The sequence below is a fragment of the Mesitornis unicolor genome, unplaced genomic scaffold (assembly GCF_000695765.1).
Source record: "Mesitornis unicolor isolate BGI_N332 unplaced genomic scaffold, ASM69576v1 scaffold18055, whole genome shotgun sequence".
NCBI classification, from domain to species: Eukaryota; Metazoa; Chordata; class Aves; order Mesitornithiformes; family Mesitornithidae; genus Mesitornis; species Mesitornis unicolor.
In genome coordinates this window covers 179,915-203,505 of record NW_010187778.1, presented here as the reverse complement: position 1 = coordinate 203,505, position 23,591 = coordinate 179,915, and the positions used below count along the sequence as shown (strand labels likewise).

General features: G+C 40.2%; 1 protein-coding gene across 1 annotated transcript in view; it reads right to left on the bottom strand.

The window, feature by feature from the left end:
- The window catches only part of LOC104541502 (dystrobrevin alpha-like), an 84,049-nt gene that overhangs the window by 6,428 nt on the left and 54,030 nt on the right, over positions 1–23,591 (bottom strand). Inside the window, 8 exon segments of the mRNA XM_010185580.1 lie at positions 599–758; positions 4,618–4,635; positions 6,101–6,197; positions 9,472–9,585; positions 10,936–11,033; positions 13,512–13,599; positions 19,377–19,469; positions 20,111–20,188. Of these exon segments, the coding sequence (XP_010183882.1) occupies positions 599–758; positions 4,618–4,635; positions 6,101–6,197; positions 9,472–9,585; positions 10,936–11,033; positions 13,512–13,599; positions 19,377–19,469; positions 20,111–20,188 (746 nt within the window).

Below are 23,591 nucleotides of genomic sequence, written 5' to 3'. Positions count from 1 at the left end.
TCACAAGCTGCATCAAGAGATGTTCCAATCAGAGGCAAGGACAAAAAACTTACACAGTAAGCACGGTCAAACACTGGAACAGAGGCTGTGGTAAAGGCGTGCCAGCAGCCACCCAGAAGTGAAGTGATTAAGGTCCTGAAGGGTCTCATCTGACTTTAAAGCCCTCTTTCTTGGAGCAGGAGGACATGGTGAGAGTCCTTTCCATCTGAACTAATTCTATGATTGTATCATCTATTTGTTTAAATAGATTTACTTATTTAAAACCAAACACACTGACAATGCCCCACTGAGGTCAAAAGCAATTCTTCTTCTGGTTAACAGAACACTGATAACTGGTCTGACCATCTTGCATTAAAATTCCCTTTTACCACAAAATCCATTAATTGGCATCATTGTCCAGTTTCTGCTTACCTGCTCGCTTTGACAGCAAAGACTGATAGCTGACAAAGTTGATTTTCAATGGAAAAACACAGTTGTCACAGATTTTTGTTTTGTTTCATTGCATGCGACTCAGAAGCTCAAGTCCATTTAGCCATCAACCACAAGAAATTACGCTTCAGCCTCCAAATACCTCAGACAAGCTATTAATGAGACTTACTTTGTGCAAAGGCTTCCTGCACATCTCCTCCCACCCCAGTCAGAGAGTCCTGAGGTGCGTGGGTTGGGGTGGAGCAGGCAGAGGCAGACCTGATGGGCATTGGGATCGGCCGACTGATAGTGTGGCTGGGTGAGGAACGTGGGGAGCCTGCCCCTTGGGTCTGCAAAACAAGCACAATGGGTTAAACAGGTCTCTGCAAGAGCCCCCTTGCCTGCTGTCCTTGTCACCCATCCCTCAGCTTAAAGGAATCATGCTGTCCGTGGCTCAGTTGGGTAATGTTAATTTTGCTAAAAGAACCGTACTGAAGTCAGTTGTTAGTGGACAGCAATACTTTTGCAAAGAAGAACAGTAAGTAGGAAAATATGAGTCAAGATCTGACTTCCTTCAAGCATGGGAAAATGTCAGGCAGCTAAATTAAAAAAAAAATACAAGTTAATAAACACCAAAGATTAGACCTCTCTTCCCTCTCTCACTCCTCCAGTCTGCATGCATGTTTGATAACACATAACCCATTCAGGCTGTGAGAAGGGGAAAGATGCTGGCACTGATGTGGCTTTCAGCCCCATCCATCAGAAGCTGCCCCGAGAGCTGATCCTAGTCCTGCCCTCTGCCTCCCTTCAGGGGAAGTTCATGGTACAGGCAACCTCTCAGTCACATAAAGTCTGACACTCGCAATAAATAATGCAGCTTTCTGCTTTTTATTCGGAGCTAGAGAACTATTTTAAGCCGCTATTAAATCATATGGTACTAAATTGTTTGCACTACAGGATCTACTCGGGCACTCCCAAAACACAGTGGGGATAGGGCAATATAAATTCCTGCTCTGGGTTCAGCTGCTGGAAGTGAAAATGGTTTTTAACACCAGTCATACAAAATGTCATGCTGTTAGCACCTCACAGTTAGCATCACTTAGCTGAAATTTAAGCAGACTTTACAAAATAGTAATTTTCACAAATGCAGCTGGGTGAGTGATACCAAGAGACACAGTGCCCTTTTCATCCACTGGTTCAAAACCCCTGGGAACGTGTAACCACATAAGGGAAAACAAAAGCTGGAGCCCAGACCAAACTGCACACAGCTTTTGTCTGAAAACCTGTGTCTGGGAGGTGCCAAGGATGGAGGTGGCTTGAGTGCTCTTACAGGGGAACTGCAACACATGCCCCTGGCTGTTTACAGTGAAAGGTAACCTGAGGGCTGCTGTTTCCCTCACCCTGGGTTTATTTTGAGATTTCAGGAGGATTTCTTAACTCTTCCCATGCCATTTCTTTTGATTCCTGTAGTGGCTGCCACTGTTTGGTAAATATGTTCTAGAAAAGACAACAGCAGCCCATTGCAAGAGGAGTGCAGCATTGCCCTTGAGATTTTTATAAATTCCTGCCCCGGACCATAAATCATGTATCAGAATACTAAGCTATTTGTTCATTTCTCCTACCACCCCTTTCTAAGAGACATTATTACCAGAGAGACATCAAGGGCAAATTAGGTTTATGAGGAATAAGCACATTACTGATGGGAGAATGGAGGATTTAATACTTATAATTTCTTTAATGATCAGTTTTAGAACATTTAAATGATGGATGAAAGGGAAGTCGACTATATAAAGGCCAGATGCTCTCCCCTTTCTGGAATCCTCTGTACCCACTGCAGTGGAAATGCAGACCTCTAGTCCTCCAGAGGCGGGGCACAGAGCAACCTGGAGATGCTTCAAGGTCCTTGGAGGTCACATCCCCTGCATACCAGGCAGGGGATCTGGGAGCTACAGCTCACTCCTTTCATGCCCTGACAGGGCACATTTCATCATCTGTGAAACAAATCTGTGAAAGAATTTCTGGTTCCCAGCTCTCTCTTTCACTTGCCCTTTTTCCTCAGCTCCCCTTTGCCTCTGATCTCGGTTCTGGGGAACACCAGCAACAGTGGGAACTTTCAGAGAAGATGAGAGGAAAAAAAAAGGACAAAATGTGCCTCCTATAGCCAAGTCACATTTAAGGAATGAACTTCAGAATAGGCATTTTATTTACTAAAAATATCAGATGCCTGCCAGTACTTCGCTGGAATTTTCCCACAAAAGAAATGTAAAAGCTGCTGTGCACCAGTGCTTATTCTTGTGCCTGCTTTGCAGCCATGACTGAGATCTTGTGTTTATGATAAACAGTGCTCTCCGATCTGCAGCTTTCAGTGTTGGCACAAACTGTTTGGCAAGCACAGGGGGATGAAGCATTTGGAGTCTCCTGTCCAGTAAAAAACTCCTCTCTTGGTATTATTTGGGCAATATCAAACCTGCGGTTAGCAGGAGAAATGTGGTTTTCACAGGCTAGAGCTAACGACCTGAAACCTGTTGATAATCAGCAGTGACTTCTTGGTAAATTCAGCAGAGAAATCAAGCACCACATTTCTCCCAAACCTCAGCAGCCCAACCAGCTGAGGACTAAGGAGTGCTGAAAGGGGAGCTACCACAGACACTATGGATATGTAGGTGCTTTTATGCTGTACTTGGTTGCTGCTATCCATGTCGTCGTGTCTTCTATGAAAACTTTCACGTATTTTATTTAATTTACCATCCCCAGTCAACTGCTATGGATTTTAAGTTAACCCGTGCTAGACAGGAAAAGATTCCTCACTAACAAATCCGATGTCATGTGTGCCCAGGATAAAATACTCGAAATGAAAACTGGCTTTACAGGAGCTCTAGCCCATTGCTCCCTCTGCTGGAGCTGAACTGGGATGACATGGGGACAGCCCATCTCACCGCCTCATCAAACGACACGGATGCGAATCGAACTCATTATCCTTTCTCCAGGAAGGGCAGGAGCGAAATAAAGATCATAAGCATTAGATGAATTGCCAGGCTGCTCATTCCAATTGAATTCCTCCAGAAATTAATTTAATCCCGTTTCTCTCAACAGATCATGAAATGGCATAGCGTAATGAGGGTCATTTAGTGGAAAAGGTGAGAGTAATTCCTTAGCGTCATCACCTGGTGCTCAGCAAGGCTATTACTCCAGGAAGAAAAAAATAGTATCTAGTAACAACCTGAAAATGTGCTTTCACTTATACTGCCCAGTGAACATTTTATATGAAAGGGAAACTCTTGTCATGTTGGAAACTTCTCTTTCGTGAGTGGAAGATTGACTAATACTGCAGAATCAGAAAAGACAGCCCTTACAAGGAGCTGATGTTTGGTAAAATGTATTTTTTTGTGCACCAAAATGTTAGTTTTGTGAAGGCGAGCATTACCTACAAACTCTGCATGCTCTACTGTAGACAGAACACATCAGATTTGTGACTGTACTTCTGCTGATGAAAGAGGAAGCAGTGTTTTGTTAAAATGATACATTTTTATTGGACTCATAAATCAGGCTACTGTCTGAAAAGCACTTTTTTTTTTTTAGCATGATGCCTTTCCAAGATTCCGTTCCATACTAAAAAGCTCCAAAACAATTAAATCTTCTAAAATTTACCATTAGGAATGCAAATACGTGCCCATTTTGATTTAGGTTGCAGAAGGCATTTAGAAATGACATTTTCCCGAAGACTCACAGGAGCATCAGTGCCGACTTTAAAAGATTTGCACACGGTGCCTTGACTTTTTCTGGATAAAGTCAGATTTCAAACTCATTGCCTTGGTCTAGTTTAAACTCAGTTATGTATTTCTTAAAGTTTCAAATTTTTCATTAAATTTTCAAAATTTTATCTATGGCAGAAGTGTTCTTTAATTCGTATTCTAGGCTGGTTTCACTACATTTGGCTGGTGGTTTCCATATCTTATGTGTTCTTCTTTAAAGGAGTGAGAAAAGAATCAAGACCTCTTGGAGCCATGATTCATTTTCTAGAGGGCTAAGATCTAAAACTGCAAAATTTGCTCCAGGATACTTGAAAATAATGTGTGAAAGAATTGCAAAATACTAATTTTGATCAAAAGAACATGCACATATTTCCAAGCAAAGGAAGTAAAATAAATCACAGGAACACAGTCACATTTAGGGGTTAGTGAGACCTCCAATAAGGAGGTAACTTACTACCTGTTTCAATTCTTCTTCCTAAAGAAAAAGAGGATCAGCACATGAGATTAGCCAGAATGCAAGCGAAGGACAGAAAACAAAGCCAAATTTGGAGTAAAGGGTTAAAACTACAGTCGAGACAGTTGAAGGTACGTGACCAGGCTATGGTCCCACTTCTGCACACTTTGAAACACCAGAGCAGTGCAAAGCGTGCAGAAAGCTGCTGTCATTTCCTACCCCAAATTCTCTTTGTCCAGGCAGTGAAATGACAGCAGGCAGCCCTGACTGCTAGTTGCAGCATTTCTTAGGTAGAGTGAAAAGCATCCTGCCTACTTCCAGCTCCCAGAAATCTGCTGGCTATTCGGTGGGATCTGCTGCTGATGTGTCACCAATTCCTGCACTGTGGCTGCAGAAGCCTGTGCCTGAGGAGAAGCAAATGACATAAGGAGTCAGACTCATCCTTTGATGCAAATATATGTTGCTAAATGGATTTCAGTGAAATTCATTCTGCTTTTATCAGGGCCACATTTGTCGCCAGTTGTGCTGAATTTCCATATGCTCATTTTATCTGGCATGGCCAACAACCAAACACTCATGCTATTCAGAGCACTTTCTTCCAATGTGAATTTATGACACCATCTGTTGTGAGGTACATCAGGTAAAATAGGGCTGAAGTCTGCAAATATAGATACATTTTCTATCTTACCCTAATCAGTCTTAAAAATGTACATGCTTTTTGATACCTGTATTTTTAAGCAAGATCATTTGTTGAGGATGTTTCATCTGTTTAACAAAGGCTTGTTTCTCTGTTTATGAAAATGACCCAAGTATTTTGGGGATGCATCTCTATGATCAGAGGGTTGATGTGGTTCTCAAATGACTTGTCTGACATAACTAGCAACTGAATGGGCAAGGAACTAGTAAAAACAATTCTGTACTGTCAGCTGGAGTAGATAATATACAGTGCTCAGTTGTTTTTCTCACAGTTATTAGTTATCTCATTTTATGTGTTGTTTTGTTTCCTTTCTCATTCTTTTGTTTTGTATTTGATGTCCTCACCAGAGAAAACTAAAAACACCTGAAACTGGGACACAAAATATTTTGTGTTTGGACATTGTCAAACGGTCGATCCAGAGATCGCTAGCCCATAATCTGGAGATGCGGCCGAATCTTTCTGCAAATGAGCAAAACAGGACTGTAAGGCATCATGCTGCAATATTATTCAAAGGACTGTATTAATTCTTCAGTAGTTTGGAGCTGTCTCTAATGTTCCATCCACTTAGCTGTAGGTGACAATGAAGATGTGGTGTTACTGCAGGAAAAATATGATTTGAAACCCCCAAATTGAAAGACCAAAGCAAAAAATAGAAAAGGAAGGAAACAAAGCCAAGTTTTATGGTGGAAATAGTCAAGTTCTGTAGAATGCTGTGGTTGTCTTTCCTCCCTCTCCTCTTTTGCTTCACTCTGCATTTTCTCCTTGGTAGTATCAAACAGAGCTCCTTACCTTCAGCAGTTTCATGAGGCCTTCTAACTGAACCATAAGCTCCCTCCGGCTTTCTTGGAGAGCAGACATCCTCTGTTCCAGCTCATCCTTCCGCTGTCTGAGAAACAAGCAGATCTGGTCAGCGCTTACCCCTCACAACATCAGCAGCTTTTAACTGCATTGTTTCCCCAGCCCCACTATGAGGTATATGCCTACAGACGACAGGAAAGCAAGCACACTGTATGACTTAGGCACAGTGATTAGAAACAAGGCTATGTGGAAGCTGGGGAGTCTCCTCACGCTGAGAATATTCATGGGACCGAACACAGTGATTAGGAAAAAGACAGCCACTGACACCGACCCTTCTCCAAAGAACAAATAGGGTTCAAACAAATTTGAGTCACATTCCCCTGTGGGAACGCCTGGCAGTTTTTGTCTTTGGATCTCTCTAGTCAATAACCTCACTAGCTGTCAGGAGAAATCACAGCCGTGCCCCGAAGGACAGGAAATTACAGCAGGGGCACTAAACAGAGAGAGATATGACAGAAGCGAAGAGAGTTCAGAAATTCAGACAGAAAACCGCAATGATCTGCTTTCATTTTTATAGTTTTTTTTCTGAAAGCAGAACTAAGACTGTCACACAGTGGAGATACAACTGCTTGAAAATAGCTCTTTGGCCTCAGAGTCCAGTGCTGGTCCTGTGACACTGTGAATACTGAGCCACCTCGAGTGTGACAGCCAGTCTGTGCCCACATAAATGGGAACAGCTTTGATTCTGCACAGGGTGGGGGTTCAGCACTTGCACATGTTTAATCATTAAATTGTGTGAGAGGTCCCCACATAAATACATAACAAAATTGCTACTTCTGCAAGCTATGACATAATTAACAACATTACTGATGAAAAATACATATTAGGTATATTTTATCCTCTGCTGTGTTGCAAATAACATAAAACCACTATGTCTTTAGCCTTACACTACCAATGAAATATGCCAATTTAATCCTAAATGGAAAAGCACCAGAGCCAACAAGACTAGATACATTTCCTATATTTAGGGAAATAAGAAACCCCAATTTTAAGCCTTCTCTGTAAGAGAGCAGTTACTGATATAAGCAACACTGATTTCTACAGGATGGCTCATGTACGCTATCTCTTACCTATATAATAGGATCATATATTAACACTGCCAGGTTGTATTTACTCTTCTGAAGGGAGGATTAATCTATTTTCTGCTACAAATCACCTGTGCTGTCTTTTCTTTCCCAAGCATGTAATAGCTGGAAATGCTATGAACTCTTCAAAGGCAAACGAGTTTAAGAAACTGCTCATAAAAACAAGATACCGCATCCATGTAATTCAAAGCGGCAGGTCCTAGCACAGACCTCTGCTGGGGTTCAGATTCATGCTATGGAGAGAGACGATTTAAGCAGTGTGCAATGTAGAGACAGCTCCTCTGACTTTTTTCTCCCACTGTACTCCAGACCAAATTTTTGGAAGTAATGGGCTTTCCAACCTGTCTCCAGGACAGCATTGGAGACGTGAGGAATGCTGCGTTCAGAATCTCATTTCAGTGAGTTTGCAACACCACAGTAGGTAGTGAAAGATGCTGGGACAGGCACCCACAACATAATTTACAGATTCAAGCATTTCTTAATATATATGAACTAAATTGCCCTACTACCCTAATTGCTTCAAGCCCCAAAAATCTGTGGGGTAACAGGTGTAAATCAGTTGAGTCCTGCAGTTTCACACAGGATAAGAGCAGCCTCATAACATCTTGAATGTCTAGGAATTTGAGGTGGTGTTGAAATTCCACATTAAATCAAAAGCCAATCTTTTGCCTTTCAAATGGTGACCATTTTAGAAGGTATGCAAAGCAGTACAGACGCACAGATTCAAAGCTATTTTCTGCTTCTGACACTGCATATTAAATCAGAAAAGATATCATAATTGAGGAGCTCAGCATCACTGCCCTAGGGACATCCTGTATCAGGAAATTCAAATAGGGATATTAAGATTTTAGTATGCGTAGCAAAATTGAAAAGAGGGGAAAATTAAGTTGTCTGCCTGCTAACACCGCACAATAACTTGACTTTTTTTTCCCAAGGATAATATATTTTGTTTGTCAACCACACACAAAGCTAATTACCTAAACCTGCTTAAAGTAGACTTTAGGCTTGATGAACAGGAGCTATATTATTGGTGCATTTTATGCATTTTCATCAGAGTCAGTTTTATATCTCACAGAATGTCACTTGCCTGTAGATATCTAGGAGTAATTACATACTAAAATCACTCATAGAAATGAAGAAGTTAATTTGTCTTCAGATTGGAAAGCAAATGTAATTAATTATTTGTGAAACAGAAAAATACTTTAGTGTGGGAAACTCAGTAATAAAACTATACAGTATTTGTAAAGAAAAAAATTAGCACAATTTCTTACAGTAATTTCCTTTGGTTATAAATCAGACCACTAAAATATTACTTGTGTGAGGGACGCCTAAGTGGTCAAAAATGTTCTTTAGTCTTCTCATATGAGGACTGCTTTATGGGGGGGGAATTAAATTTAATCTAGCATTGTTTCACTAGAAAGCAAGCATTTATACTCTGTTCTCTATTCACATGAACTGTTTTGAATAGCTCTTATTGGATTCTCTATCTGGCTGTCACAACACGAACTTCAGGACTTGGAAGGAGCCTACGGATCTGGGTCAATGATAATTGTTCTTCTTCAATGTGATGTACATGGCAATTAGTATATCCATGTAGAGTATCCTAATTAACATGCAGACACATCCATATCAATGTTTTTAGCTCAGTGGGATAATTGGAGAAGCGATCCTCTAAATCTTCAGCTGCTGCAGATGACATTACTCCTCACCTCCCACGTGACAAGGAGGACCATTCCGCAGCCTGGTTTTGCATCGTGAAGAGAACTGACCTCTCCTTAGAGTTCAACACATGGAGGGAAATTTCCAAAAATTAACATCTAATTCTGGCTGTATATTTCATGGAGCTCTGTATTTACTTTAGCATAAATGAGAAGCCTCTGTAGAAGCATTTGTTCTGACAGAGTAACATTTTTCCCCGTATAATTAATGGCATTTGGACAGGGCTGTGACGACCTATTCCAAATGACCTAAGGGCCTAACTCTGCAAACACAGAGCACATGCTTAATTTAATGGAGATGAGTAATAAGTGAGATTCCTCATGCATGCTGTTTAAAGCATAAGCTTAATTACTTCTAGCACTACAGCCTGCACCAAAAATGGAGAAAAAATACATTGTGTTATTTACTTAAAAAAGGCCCCAAAACTGTAAGCCAGGCTTATCTCTTATTTCTTCTCTTACACAGTCATGGTCAGAGGCTTTACCGCTGTGGACTTACCTCAGGAGCCGGAGCTCTGCAAGGAGAGTGGGATTTTGTTGTGCCTTCTCCGGTGTGGGCTGAGACGCTTGCTCATGTTCAAGTCGCAGCCTCTGGATCTCCTGTAGGATTTCTCTTAGGGAGGAGAATAAGCAGAAGACTACAAGTCAATAATTTTCCACAAAACCAGCTCACCGGACGTCTCAAGAGGAGGAAAAGTATGACTGTATGTAGCTCTTCATCAATAAAGGTATGACTGTGCTCCAACCATCAAAAGAAGCCCTCAGCAATGGGAGAGCGCTCTGGATACTTTTTAAATAAACTTTTCAATTTCACCATAAAGGGAAATATTTCTTCAAGATCCCCCAGAATCGGAGGTAGACATGAAACAGCTCTATGCTTAATTAAATTCCTCCCTTCTAATTCTTCCCCATGAACATTTCAAGCACCACATGAACGTAACAAAAAATTAAAATAACATATCTGGCCCTTCTGGAGTACCAGAGAAAACATTTAGCACTTAAAAGATATACTTTTAGTTCAAGTAGAGGTGTGAGAGCGGACAAGAAGCAGCACTTTAATAGGACTTGTTAGGACCGGCTTGCCAGCCCTGGAGTGCTGTCAAAAGGCTGATACAAAGCTTTGCAGCTTCGTGAATTGTCTCTTCTTTGCACCGTGCTGGATAGCAGACGGTCAGGAGGCAGCCTCCAACTATGAGAGACAAATCGAGACTGGAGCTGGTGGCTCATTGCACGGCGACAGAAGGCAGTGCAGAGTTTGGAATAGGAAACCATCTGGTCTGGGCTGGCCTGTTTTGCAGTCCGGCAGTAAAAGCAGAGCTCTGCTGCCACACATTTCATGGCATTGGGCAGTCTGCTACCCGGGGCCAGATCCTCTGCTGCTAACAAACGGCCTTCACTCCTTTTTTGGGGCCGGCTGGCCTATTTCTCCTGAATGTTTTCTCTCAGTCTTGGTCACGTTTGTACCCAGTGTCTCATTTGATCAGCAGCCTAACTTGCTGCTAACCTTTCTGCAAACCTTTCCCAGACAGACTGTGTTCTGGAGAGCTTTAATCATCTTTTTCACAAATAAAAGCAGGGGAGCCTAACACTGCCAGCGTGACTGATCCTTTGATCATTTCAAGTTATAGTGCTACAGAGAATCCAACTAAAAATTAATCTAGTTTTGAAACAGGACAGGTTCTTTTTTTTTTAACTCTTAACAAACAGCAGCTGCAAACAGTAAAGTATCAGTGATTATATCACATCATTGAACAGTACACTCATTAAAACACAGGGTGGCTATGGATTTCAAAGCCTTTGTCATATTCTGTTGACCCTTTTGTGCCCTGTGCTCTTTGAAGGGGGAGGTGTACATGCACGTAGAAGCACACTGCGCAGAATTAGATGGAAAAAATGCTAAGAAAGAAAAAAACATATACAATATTTGGGACTGAAAAAAACCAGTTACTTTGTGGATGCTTACCTGTTTTTATTTTCAAGCTCTGCAATCAGCTGCCTTTGTTGCTTGTTTGCATCAATGGTGAAGGAGATATCCGATGCCCCTCTCTGCTGACCCTGCTGCTGTTGTAAAAGAAGAGAAGGCTGCACTGAGGGAGGAACAGCCAGCACGCACTCAGGAGTTCAACACAGATCTGTTCTGTGAAATCTGCTTACACAAAATAAAATACCAGACTTGCCTACACTAAAAAAAGAGCATCCATGTTGTGCTCATACCAGTATGGTTCCATTGCTAGTAAAAGCAGGGTAAGTGCTAGAGTAAATAAGACTCAGTGTTTACCATCCTGTCATTCATTGCTTCTTCAAGGAGCTTCCTCCAAACCCATCGTAAAAGGCAACGGCACTGCTGCAGGCAGTTGCTGTACTATGGCTCTTCATTTTGATACTACAGACAAGAGCACCGAAGCAAAAACCAGTGTCTCACTCCAAAAAGATGGGGATGCGTTTCCAGTGCAGTGATGCTTCATTCTCTTGAAAGTATGGTTTTACTTTGTTTGAAAGCTGTACTCAGCTTTCAGACTGGCTGTGTGGCCCATTAGGCTGCTTTCCTATTCACTCTGATGATACTTCAGAAAACCTCTTTCCCCAGTCCTTCAAGTACAACAGAACCTTTTTCACCATTAAAAGGAAGTCAGAGTTAAACTATTTCTTATCAAACTAGGCAGTGTTCACTACAGTTTCATTGGAATATGCTCTTTTTTCATGTTCATCAGCAATAACCAAATATTGTTTTTCTTGTTCATACTTCTGTATTTCAGTATAGTATCAATGACAAAGCAGAGCAAGACATCTAAAGTTTCACAGCTATCAAAGACATCCATTTATTTCTAACTCCAACCTGAAAGAATCATACATTAAAAAATACTCTGCTGAGTCACTGCTGTGATCTGGGTGTTTCTCACTGTAAAAGCCCTGTGAAGTGTAACTCTGGAGCCCAATTTTACGTGATGCCAGGCACCTTCTCCTCCAGGAGGTGGATCCTCAAAAAAGGATGAAGATACATCTCAGTGCTAACCTTTGTTAGAACTGTCTGTGAGGAAAGGACAGAACATTATTCCCTTAACCACCCATTATATTTTCTGCTATGGGTACATTTTCCCATTGACACTCCAACCACAGAGAAGTGGAGCAGTGCATAAGGAAGAACTGATACATGGTGGTGGATATCACAACTGATACAGGGGGAACCAGGATCTTTATCCTGAATGCCCAGAGTTATTGATACATTTTGTTTCTTAAAAAAAACCCAGAATGACCATCAGCAAAGCTTTAAAAATTTCTACTGTGCTTCTAATGTGGTGCCACTCTTGTTTTTGGATATATTTCTGTATGCAGAAACTTTCTCCTTTCCTTCACTCTCTTCTGTTCAAAGAGCACAGACAGACAGCAATGAGAAATTCAGTATTTTTCCACAAAACAGATCTATTTAAAAGCTACTTAAATATTGTTTCCTAAGTTTTCCCCCATATCACAACTGATTTCTACCAGTTTCTACCCAGAGATATTATTCATGGGAAATCTTGCTTCCATAAAGAATTACCATCCTTCAGAAACAGGACCTACAGGTTGCCTTAAATTTGAAACACCGTGCTGCACCTCTGGGAGGAACTGATTTTGGCTGGGTTGGCAGACCAGGAGCACCCATGCACCCTCTGTTCCCCTGCAGCTGCAGGAAGTGGGAAACTTTCCGTGACGGAAGGCTGCACAGGGTGGCAGATTCATCTTCACTGCCTTCACTTGGGATGAACATGACTCAATGTTTTTACATGAAGAGTGGTGCCTGATTTCACCCTGTCCATTGACCTCACAGCGTAAATCTCAGTGTGAAAATAGGCTTCTAGGCACTCCGGACCAGCTGCTTTTCACTTAACCATCATTTATGGTCCCTAGTTCTGTCAAATGTGCCAAGATGGAAAAAAAGTAACTAGGCTGACCTTATTTGTGCCATTTAAGATTTTAGATACTTCGATTAGGTTCCTGCTTCATTCTCTCTTATTCCTGAATACAGCTAGCGAGGTTTTAGCCTGTCATCACCTTCTATCTTGGGATACATAGAGCAGAATAATCACTGCTCTGAAATGAAAATGGGAGCTAGGGCTAATGCAGGGGGTCATTACAGTCATCCTGCTGAAGATCGTTCTTTAAAATCCTTAGCACTTAGGGCCCCAGTGGCTGTGATATTCGAACTAAAGAGTAAAATGGATTCACCACTCCTTTTTTCCACTGCAGTAAATCTTTAACCTTTAACCAAAGCTAGTCCAGACAATATTTTCTAGTCTTTCCTGAGTTCAACGTCTCATTCCCTTTGCTGTAATTGTTTAAATACCGTTGCATTAGTATATGCATTATATGCATTAGTATGTGGATTCTTTGGTTTAAATGGACTGCATAGAAGTGTTATTACTAAAGCATAATAGCATCTGATGAAGACGATAGGGAAAAATAATCCATTAATCGTTAAGACTGCAAGATGTAATTTTCCTGATCTTGCCAAGCCCCTGGAACATGACAGAAGGGAAGTACCTTCCTTTAATTACTTACTGATGAGGAAGTTTCTGCTGCCAGCCTTGCTGCATACCTGGCGATCAGCTTATGTTCTTCATCCAGGCGACTTGCGCTGTCAAGCACGCTGCTCCGGGTTGGAGGAGAAGGTGGGAAGACATGTTAATACACAGCAAAAATGACCACTGCTCTGTCACACTGTCCACTCACACACCCTCACTGCAGAATTTAGAAGCAAAATGTCGCCAAATTAACAATGGCAGATGTTAATTGAGCAAAGGGGAGAAGTGGGAGGGTAATTTCCCCGGAATGATCAGCTCTAGGGGCCAGGGAGCACTTTCCCTTATGGGGACCCCTGGCCAGAGCCATGCAAGACGCAACTCGCAGACTACTCTGCCTAAAGTGGGTTGGGAGGTGGTTACGACCACCAGTCAGCATCTGCTTTCATTTCTCACCTTTCTTCGATCACCTAGAAGAGCAATTACTTTCTGGACAGTGGATATGTAGGAACCTCCGTGTTTGCTGAGGTTTAATTTTATTTTTGAAGCTTTGTCAGAGTTGCAACAGAAAACACTATTTAGGACAGATTTGCAAGGCACTTGCCACGGCCTCATGGACCACAGTTTGGAATCACTGATCTAGGAATTTATAATCAGACTCTTTTATTCTTGGTTTCTTGATATTTGGGAGTAAGATTTCAGAGAATCATATAACGATGCACCACTGATCCCAGACTTGGTCTGACTATAACCTGGAGCCAACTCTTGCTGCCAGGATGCAAGAGGCTACTAGCACTGACTATGAAAAGTGTCTGCTTTGGTCACATGTACAGAATCTCCATAAATCTTACAAAGAAAGTGTAAGAACTTACTGAAAATATGCTGAATTCCTTTAAAATACTGCAATGTATTACTTTTTTTTTTTCCTAAGAATGTCAAAGGCAAATATTTCTCTCAGGTTAATCCCTTGCCAGCTGTTCTTATTTTAAATGGAGGCTATTATTTAGTCAGATGAGCAGAAGAAAGGTAATACACTGAGAACCTTTACTACTTCTGAATACTTAGAAGTTTGCAGATAACCACCAAAACTAACAAACCAACAAAAAAAGAAATATGGAGAGGACTTAGCTGACCCTGGATAATCCTGGGATTGAGAATCGTATACTGCATTACTATTAGTATATACCAGAGAAAAAACATGAAGCCCTTTAAAAGAGGTGAGAAGAATGCTTTGCTGTGTGGAAGACAAAAAAGCCTGCAGACTATCCCAGACAGAGGTGAGTCTGACCTCTTTTCTTATGCCTTGGCAAGTCTCTGATGTTTAGGCTGAAAGGAGCCAGGCACATGCCTCACTACCCATGGGCTTTTCAGAGCACACAACTGGTTGCTGGTGAATGAGCTTCATGTTTTGAAAGACTACACAAAACAAGGGTTATTTTTGGCTTGGGCATCTTATTCTGACTTTTGCCAGAAATTATATCTTGTACTTGAAAAGCCTTCCAGATGAAAATGGCACTTGTGCAATAAGTTCTGCTTTTGAAGGATCATCACCTTTAAAAGGAAAAGAAAATATTTCTCCAAAAATTCTCAGTGAGTTCATATCCTGAGGTACCTCAGGGAACTACAATGTGCATCTCTGGTTGGCTTAAATCCACTGGGATTTAGAAGTTATGTTTGAAAGATGAGTAGTGGTTGATATTCATGGATCATTAAACTAAAGCTGGGAGTCATGTGGATTTGTTATGGCTTGTTGAGGTAAGGGAAAAGAGGAAAACAATCTTGTTCTCATTCTGACAATAACCTGTGAGACCACAAACATTAAGTTCAGAAAAACAGTAAAGCTATGAAAAGTCAGACCCAGAGAGGTTCTGTGTGAGCTAAACTTGTGTGGCAGACCACACATAAGACTTCCGCTGGTAGGTGAACATTGACGTTTTGGGTTTAGTTATGCTTAATTTATTCTGTTAGATAGCTTAATTCATTTTGTTACATAGATAGCTTAATTCTATGCTTACTCAGATTCTTGTGGGATAACTGATTTACTCTCTGAAAACACCCAAGCGAAAGGGATTTTTCTAAATTTATATAGTGCTGCCTCTTACATATCCATGCCTACTGTCATTCAGAGAAAGAAAAGGGGAAGCAACTCTTAGAGACACATAAAATCATGCAAACCAGGTAATAAAGATTACTTTTATGACAGTATAATTCAGTTTTAATTTTTCCATAACAACTAAGACATAACATCCTAACAGATGGCTGTGAAAACAACAAGCACTCAGCATCGATTCTCCTTTTTTACAGCAATGTGCAACCACATTATCCATCCTGGAAAAATAATGGATTATGGTTCCACTTGTTGGCACAACACAATCTGCAACACAGTTCTGAGATGTGAGTTAACCCCTGAGACAACGACTTTACTGAATGAACCAAGCCACTGCAGCTTTTTGATTCTTACCTGCTACTTAATGTCTTTGAGATATATTTTTATGTGTAGGTGGATGTCATAAAACAGATGTAACAGCACACCAAATCTGGTCGATGAATGCCGCAAATCACTGGCCTCAAAGCTTTGTAAATTAAATTTCAATGTCTGAAATAAATTTAATTCTAGAATGTACCTATTCTATGTGATCGTTAAGCACAGGGGTATGCACAGAAGCATTAGCCTCGACTGCCAAGACTTTTATGTCTCGGAGTTCTAATTTGCTATAATTCACTTCTGTTTTACTTCAGCAACTTCACGGACAACGATGCCGTGAAATACACACAAGCTTTAAAATATTACGAATATGTGTGCAGAGTTTGAGACCCTCAAGAGAATGATTCAGGTCTCCTTTTGAAAGAAAATAAGCATTTTGCATACAAATATCCTGCTGCTGAGCCTTCTTTTCCAAAATAGTTAAACAATACTTTTAACACTGCTTCTCCATTAGTGGCCATTTCTCAAAGACTTTATGATTACTAGCAATAATTGGCCTGGCAGAATTATTATAAATCAGATGTAGAGTGAATATCTCTAATATTATCACCTGTAAAACTTGACTTCCTTTTTAGGCTTTAGTTGATCCATGTAATATTCTACAGCCTAAGAGAAATACATAAAAAAAGGACCTCAAAACTGCAGGCAAAAGATGAAAAATACGATAGCCTGTGAACAAAGGAGTGATACTGGAGGATCTCAGCTATTTCTCAGGCTTTAGATGTGTCAAATGAGCCTGTTCTGCAGTAGGCACCCTGCAACAGATGCTATGGATGTCCCTCGATGGTCTCAAAATCATGTCACCACTGGTTAGAAAAGTCTCGGAGATGACAGCATCTTGTGGAAGTTTTGCAAGAAAGATATCAGTGTGGTCTTTGTGACATGCTTTTATTCTACAAACCCTCACTTAATAAATAATTTACTGTAGAAAATACTGACAAATTAAAGGGTAGGTTTCTAAGCCTCAGGGCTATAAGAACAATGTCCTAACACCAGCCCACCAAATGTATTCTGAGGATTCTTTTTCTGTGGCAATTTCAAAATTGTCCTGGTTTTAAGGCACTTTAAACTAAGACAGGTCATCTGAGCGCTCTGCTATTGTTAATTTGCCATTTACTTCAGTATCACCAAGATTTTACTATCAAAATTTTAATAACACTCAGGTATGTGGCTATAACCATAAAAACAAACTGTGTTTAACGGAGCCAAGTGTCTGTACACTTCTTCTGTAATCAGCAGGTCTCTGAATATTTTTCCTCTTTCAAGGGAAGATTCGACGAGCCTTCCTAGCTAGAGTCAGTTATAGTGCACACTCCCCTACTAAACATTGTAAAAAATACCATAGAATAGCATGGCATTTTTACAGTACAGAAATACCACTCACCACAGTATTACACAGTTATAACAAAAAAAAAAATCAGAATGTAAATTTCTACAGAACAAAAAATGGCTTAGTATAATATATTTTATCTTATTTTCTTCTGCACATGAAAAGAAAAAGATTGAAATACGTGGAATTAATATTCAAAACTAGGTAAAGTCTCTAACTTATATGAACAAAATGGAAACCTATTTGCAACTAGAAGTTCTTTTTTAGAATCAGACGCCCAAGATGAACTAAATTAAATGTCAAATATTAGTTTTACATGCTAAAACACAATTTACAATTAAACTAACCAAATCATCTGACTAAAAGGATACTTTTTCTACTCATACAGTTACTATAAACAATGAATTAAGTATTTATCTTGTTTCTTAGTTTGCCCCAGCATACTGGATTCTAAAAACCCCTCAGGTAGCTTACTAGCCTATGAGGGATGCAAAGGAAATCTTGTACTTGTAGCTGCAGTATCAAATAACTGCAGATGAAAAATGAAAATAAGCATTAAAAATTAATTAAAAGAATTTTTTAAAAAATTCCAATCCAGAAATACTGGCTACACCTAAAGCAGAAAAAGGTACACTGGACTATACAGGACTGACCATGAACTACTATAAATTAGTCTGATTCAATACCTAAAAAACCATCCTTGTTTTGTTTTGAAATGCTACTATATAGCTCTTAAGATATGTATTATGCTCACAAAAATATTTCTGTAGGTTTTTCTTGCAGATTAAGTTTCAGCTACAATCAATCATCTTTTTATCTTCAGTTGCCAGGAGCACTTGAAGATACGTGATGGCACATATGGGTATGTATGCGTGGTATTTTGCAGGCAGACACAGCAGCTGAACTGGTGAGCTGCAGCCTCCCTTAAAGCAGAAGCCATTGGATTATGGTTGTCTCCTTGCTCTACTCAGGTCATTAAATCTTGTTAAGCTGCAGGTGAAATAACTTGAACTCAGCACCATTCTAACACAGCTGTGAGGGTTTGGAGCAAACTGCATCCAGCTACTTCAGGATGTAGGCAGAAGTGAATTTTGTAAGACTGCAGAGAACCATTGCATTCAGCCTCCCAAAAGAAGTTGGTTGTTGCCTTCTCTACATGTAAGAGTAAATAGAGAGTTTCTCCTAACCTGGGAAATGTTCTGCAATAGCACTGAGGAAACTGAAGGGTTTGTTATGAGCAAAAGAAACCTCATGAGCATAGTTTTGTTAGAAATACTGTAGAGTTTTCTGTTCAGTGCCATTTCCTAGGGCTATGTACTGCACTGTTCACCACTCTGGTACAGGGCTGCAAGGTCTAGGTTTATGTTGCACTTGGAGAGGTGAGCCAGCAATTCCCCTCCCAGGGTGGCCTGCTGCAATGTCACCATCCGCAAGTGCAGAATAAAGTTCAGCAGATAAAGTTCTGTATTCACTCCAGCAAAATTAATGAACTATGTTTGAGATACCCATTTAAAAACCTATCATACTTGAGTCTGAACAAAAGATAAGGGCAAATTTATATACAAGATTCAAACAATGCGGAAATCAGGCAGATCTAAAAACAATGCATGATGTATGTAAAAGTTTAAATGGACTTCCTTCACTAGGCTAATAAACAAATTCCTGTTGTTATAATTGTTTACATACTATTACCACTTCTTTCGAGGTAAGTTGAAGCTACAAATTATATATGATCTCAAAAAGAATTACTTTGAAAACAAGGACTTGTTAGTCATCATTGTATGAAGATTTCTCTACTATCACCAAGTCCTGCACCGACTAGAGCACAGGATCCCAAATAAATTTGTATAGCCACTCTTAACTAAGTGATTATTTGCAATACCTTGCTACTTAACACCACTGGAAAGAATAACAGCAATTGCCACAATCCACCAACTTTGGGAGGACATACCCCATATTCACACACATTCCCTTTAGGTTAGTGCTTATAAAGAGCTGCTTCAGGTTGTAGCCAGGAGGTAACAGTGAGAGCATTTGGCCAACCAACGTCCCTTTTCTGGGTTCCCCAAAGGTGCCAAACCTGCACTAACCGTGCGGGGTTGCTCTGCAGCATGCTGACATACAACCCGATGAGTACATGTTCATCGGCCAGCCTGTCTGCAACATCGAGGCTGTACTGTAACCTGGAACAGGGTCAAGGGGAGAGAGGGGCGGTCCAGACAGACAGAGGGAAATAAACAGAGAAAGCAGGAGCAAGTGAGATTGTGAAATGGGAATTTAGGAATGAAAACTTAAGAATTCTTAGGGAAAAAACAAAACAAAACAAAACAAAACCAAAACCACAAGTGCAGAAACTAGTTTGTTATTATTGTAATTTATATGTTAAGTATTTAATGGCTTAGGATGGTAGAATCCCACTCGATTACAGAGCCACCCTCGGAAACCAGTGAGATGCCAGATTGGGCTAGGGACTGGAGCTGTACAGTACCATTTCTTTCAAAATACAGCAGATTGTGAGGTCAGTGCTATTTGTTTTAATAAACTATGTATTGCTTATATACATTAAATACACATGTTACACACATGATTAACATACCAAAATCACAAGCTGGATTTGCTTGGAAGTGTCTTATTAAGACCTCACACATCTAAGTGTGCATAAAAATATTTAAACATGCCCTACTTATCTCACAGGGTTAATTGGTTATCACAGATTTCTCAGGAAAGATGTTTCAAGAATACATTAAAAGTGGAGGAATGGAGGAAAAGGTTTTGGTTTAGCTGTGTTAGTGCAAGCTACGAACATACTCTCTCTTTAACTTACCCTTTGCCTTTCAAGAAAGCTGGAGCAGCCCTAGCCAGCAGTTTGCTCTGCTCTACTTCAGTATTCTTGGAAGGAGAGCTAGTTAATAAGATAGGAAAACTAAGAAGAGGGTCAACAGTGATGTCTGAAATTAATTACAAAACAGAGTTTGGACAAACTCATTCATGTGCCCTGGACTGAATACAATAACAACAGAAGCTTTAAAGAAATTTTAGAAAACTTCAGGAAGTGTAAAGTCAGGAATTAAGAGTTTTCCCTCCTGTTCTCCAAAAGCAAACTATAAAGCCTTCACTACAGAAAAAATGAACAAAATGTGCTTCTCTCACAAATGGAGAGCTGCAGGCTTGTGTAGTTTCCAGGTGGAGTCCGAGGTAAACATCATCTGAAAGGCAGGCTTCAAGCTGGGAAAGCTTCACTGTTACAGCTAAATTGCTTTTCTCCACATTTGTCATAAGATAGTTTCAATAATCTATTTTTGGTTTAAAAAACAACAAAGCAAAACGAAGATATTTTGATTTTATTCTTTGTAAAAATAATTCACCTTTATTTGTTGGTTTGGCTGCTGATACTGTAAATGTCTTTGATCAAATGATGGGTGCGTGAGCATGCCTCCACCTGCGCATCCAGGTGTGTTTGTGTGTGTGTGTTAAGGCAGATGATGTCGCACAAATGCAATGCATGAAAAATCTGAGCAGATGTGGCTCTGATGGACTGAAGGTCAAAACCTTTAATATTCGGACAAAAAATGATTTCAGTAAGACGAGGTGCGTGTCATTTCCCTCCCTTGGGGAGGTCAAGGTTGGCAGCGGGGTTCTGAAAAGGATGGTACAGATGGGAGGGAGTCCTAAGAACCCAAGCTCTATTGATTTATAATAAATCTGGAAGATAGATGAATCAAACACAGTACTGCACAGCAAGAAAAAATGCTTGCTTCACATTCCTATGCCCATCAGCATGCTATTTATCTGTGTTGCACTTCTACAGAAGTAATATCCACGCAGATAAACATGCTTCATGCCATCTAGAAGGATACGTATTTCATCATGTTTTCTTCCCAGTTACAAAAGGAAAATGCATTCAAGGAGTACAGGGTGTGCCACTTCAGCCAAGTAAAGATAGCTATGTTGCCACAATGGGAGACCAAAGACCCCGGGGCAGATTTTGTGCTGTGCTTTCTAACAGTGCAGTGTGATGCCTCCTCTGTCAACCATAAGACCTCCTCTCCTATGCTCCAGAAGCAGCATAGTTATGGTGGAGAGACAGGCAAGCAAACTTTACTCATTGAGCAACTGATATCCCGTCTATCAATGCCCACTTCCTTCTTAGTTGATTAAACAAACTTATCTCTTCCAACCTCTTCTTATGAGTTATGTTTTCAAAGCTCTTCTGGTGTTTCCTCTGGAATCTGTCCTGGTTAGCATATCTGTCCCCCTGCTGTTGCCCTACACTGGGTGCAAACCTCCAGGCAGACGTCTCTTCCTCCAGGTAATGAGTTTTAATGGCTTTCCACATGATGTCCCAGAGTCAGATGCAATCTAACAGTCATATTGCTGACTTCAATTAGCTTGTGGTTCACTGCACCTGCTAAGTTCTCTGTTAAAATATTTCTGTCCATCCAATTATGGTTCATCTTTTATATGATTATTTCCTTCCTTGCTACAGCACTTTTCACTTATAATTACTGAGTTTCCTCTAACTGATTCCAGATCATTTGGACATCAATTACTACCATTGCAACTGAGCTACATTTTTAATTTAGAAACTGCTCTCCAAGCACTCCTTTCCATAACTATTTCAACCTTTGTACCATCTACAAATTGCATACACTCACGCTATCGCTCTGACTAGGTCATTACAAGAAATAGTGCATAGTGTCTTCTGACTTAGGACAGCCTTCAAGAATTCCAGCTGATATGTTCTCCTTCTAAAATGACAGCAAACTTTTGAAAATGTAATTACTGATTTTCAACACTGCTTTCATACTAATTTTCTCTAGTCCCTATTTGCTGTGGGTACTTCTGTGTCATTTGGCACTACATTAAAAGTCCTTTTAAGGTCAACCTGTATCATAGCTGCTGCTTCTTTTTTACCCACTGGACCAGTTATCCTGTCAATGAAATAAATTAGTTAGGTTTGACATAATTTGTTCTTGACAAATCCATGCTGGCTACTTCTCACTGGTTTATTATCCTCCAGGTGCTCTCTAATTCTTTTATAATTTCAGAATCTTTGGACATCAAGGTTAGACTGTCTCTTGTATAATCCCTTCGCTCTTTCTCTGTTTCCAGTGTCAACCTTTCTTCATTTGGAAGAGTCGACATTTGTCCTTCTTGTTCTTCCACATCTTCCCAAACCCTCCACATATCCCCCAAAATATAGCTAATAATTCAGAGATTGTTTTGGTCACAGAGAATTTCTCTGGGTTCTACCAACTGGAACATATTAGAGATACATGCCTGTTAAAATGGAATATTTTGTAAGATGCCAAAGAATGCTTCCTCATCCAAATCAAGAGACAAAACCTCCAACTCTGAGCAGATGTCTACAAAGATGTAGACCTAACAATATCAGTGTAAATGTTATACCCTCTTTAGTGTCTACTTGGCTATTAAACAATCAGACGTATAAACCTTTCCTTTAGCTTGTAGAATATTGCCAGCAAAATAAGGAGGATTATTCTCATCTTGTTCTGAAAACAACATACAAAGGCAACACGAAGATCAAGTCTACCACACTCCTTAGAAATAGAAACATGGACAACAGCAGCAACTACTATGTTCTGCTCAAAGGTTTGGCCTAATCTCTTGCTGTGCCTAGGTAGAATATTAAATTCTTTTTAGCTTTTATGTGGAGCTAAAAAAGGCACCAGCTACTCTGGCTCAGCATTAAATAAGACTCAGTTTCTTCATGGCTACGGACATTTGATACCATAGTGCATTCTTTCTGTCTACCACAGAATTGCCAAGTCATTTCAAGTTCATCAGAATGTGCAGCATCACTCCGCTTATTGCAGTTTATTGAGTTTTTAGAACTACATGTATTAGCTGTGACAAGAGGCTGAGAAAAAGGCAAGAAGAAATATTCTGTTTCATCTTAATCCACCTCAGCCCTATGATTTCATAGCTTAAAGAAGACATTTATTAAGAAAGAGAAAGAGATTGTATCCATTACTATGGTAGCTACAGACTTCAAGGCAGCACTGACAGACTGCAGCTGGGGAACAAAAGAATCCAAATAAGGAAGAAAACATTAATTCAGGGTGTAGACTTATTCCTCCTGGCTGGACAGAAGTTCCTATAACGCTCAATTTACCTGTTTTGACATACCATACCCAATTCATTGAGTTTGCAAGGGCATTACCTACTCTGCAATAATATTCCTTTTTCTGCTGCCCTGTAGGTAATCAGAGATCACAAAAACAAATTGAGATTGAAACCTGTTACAGGACTTATAGTCTTAATCACATATTAGCTGTCAATGC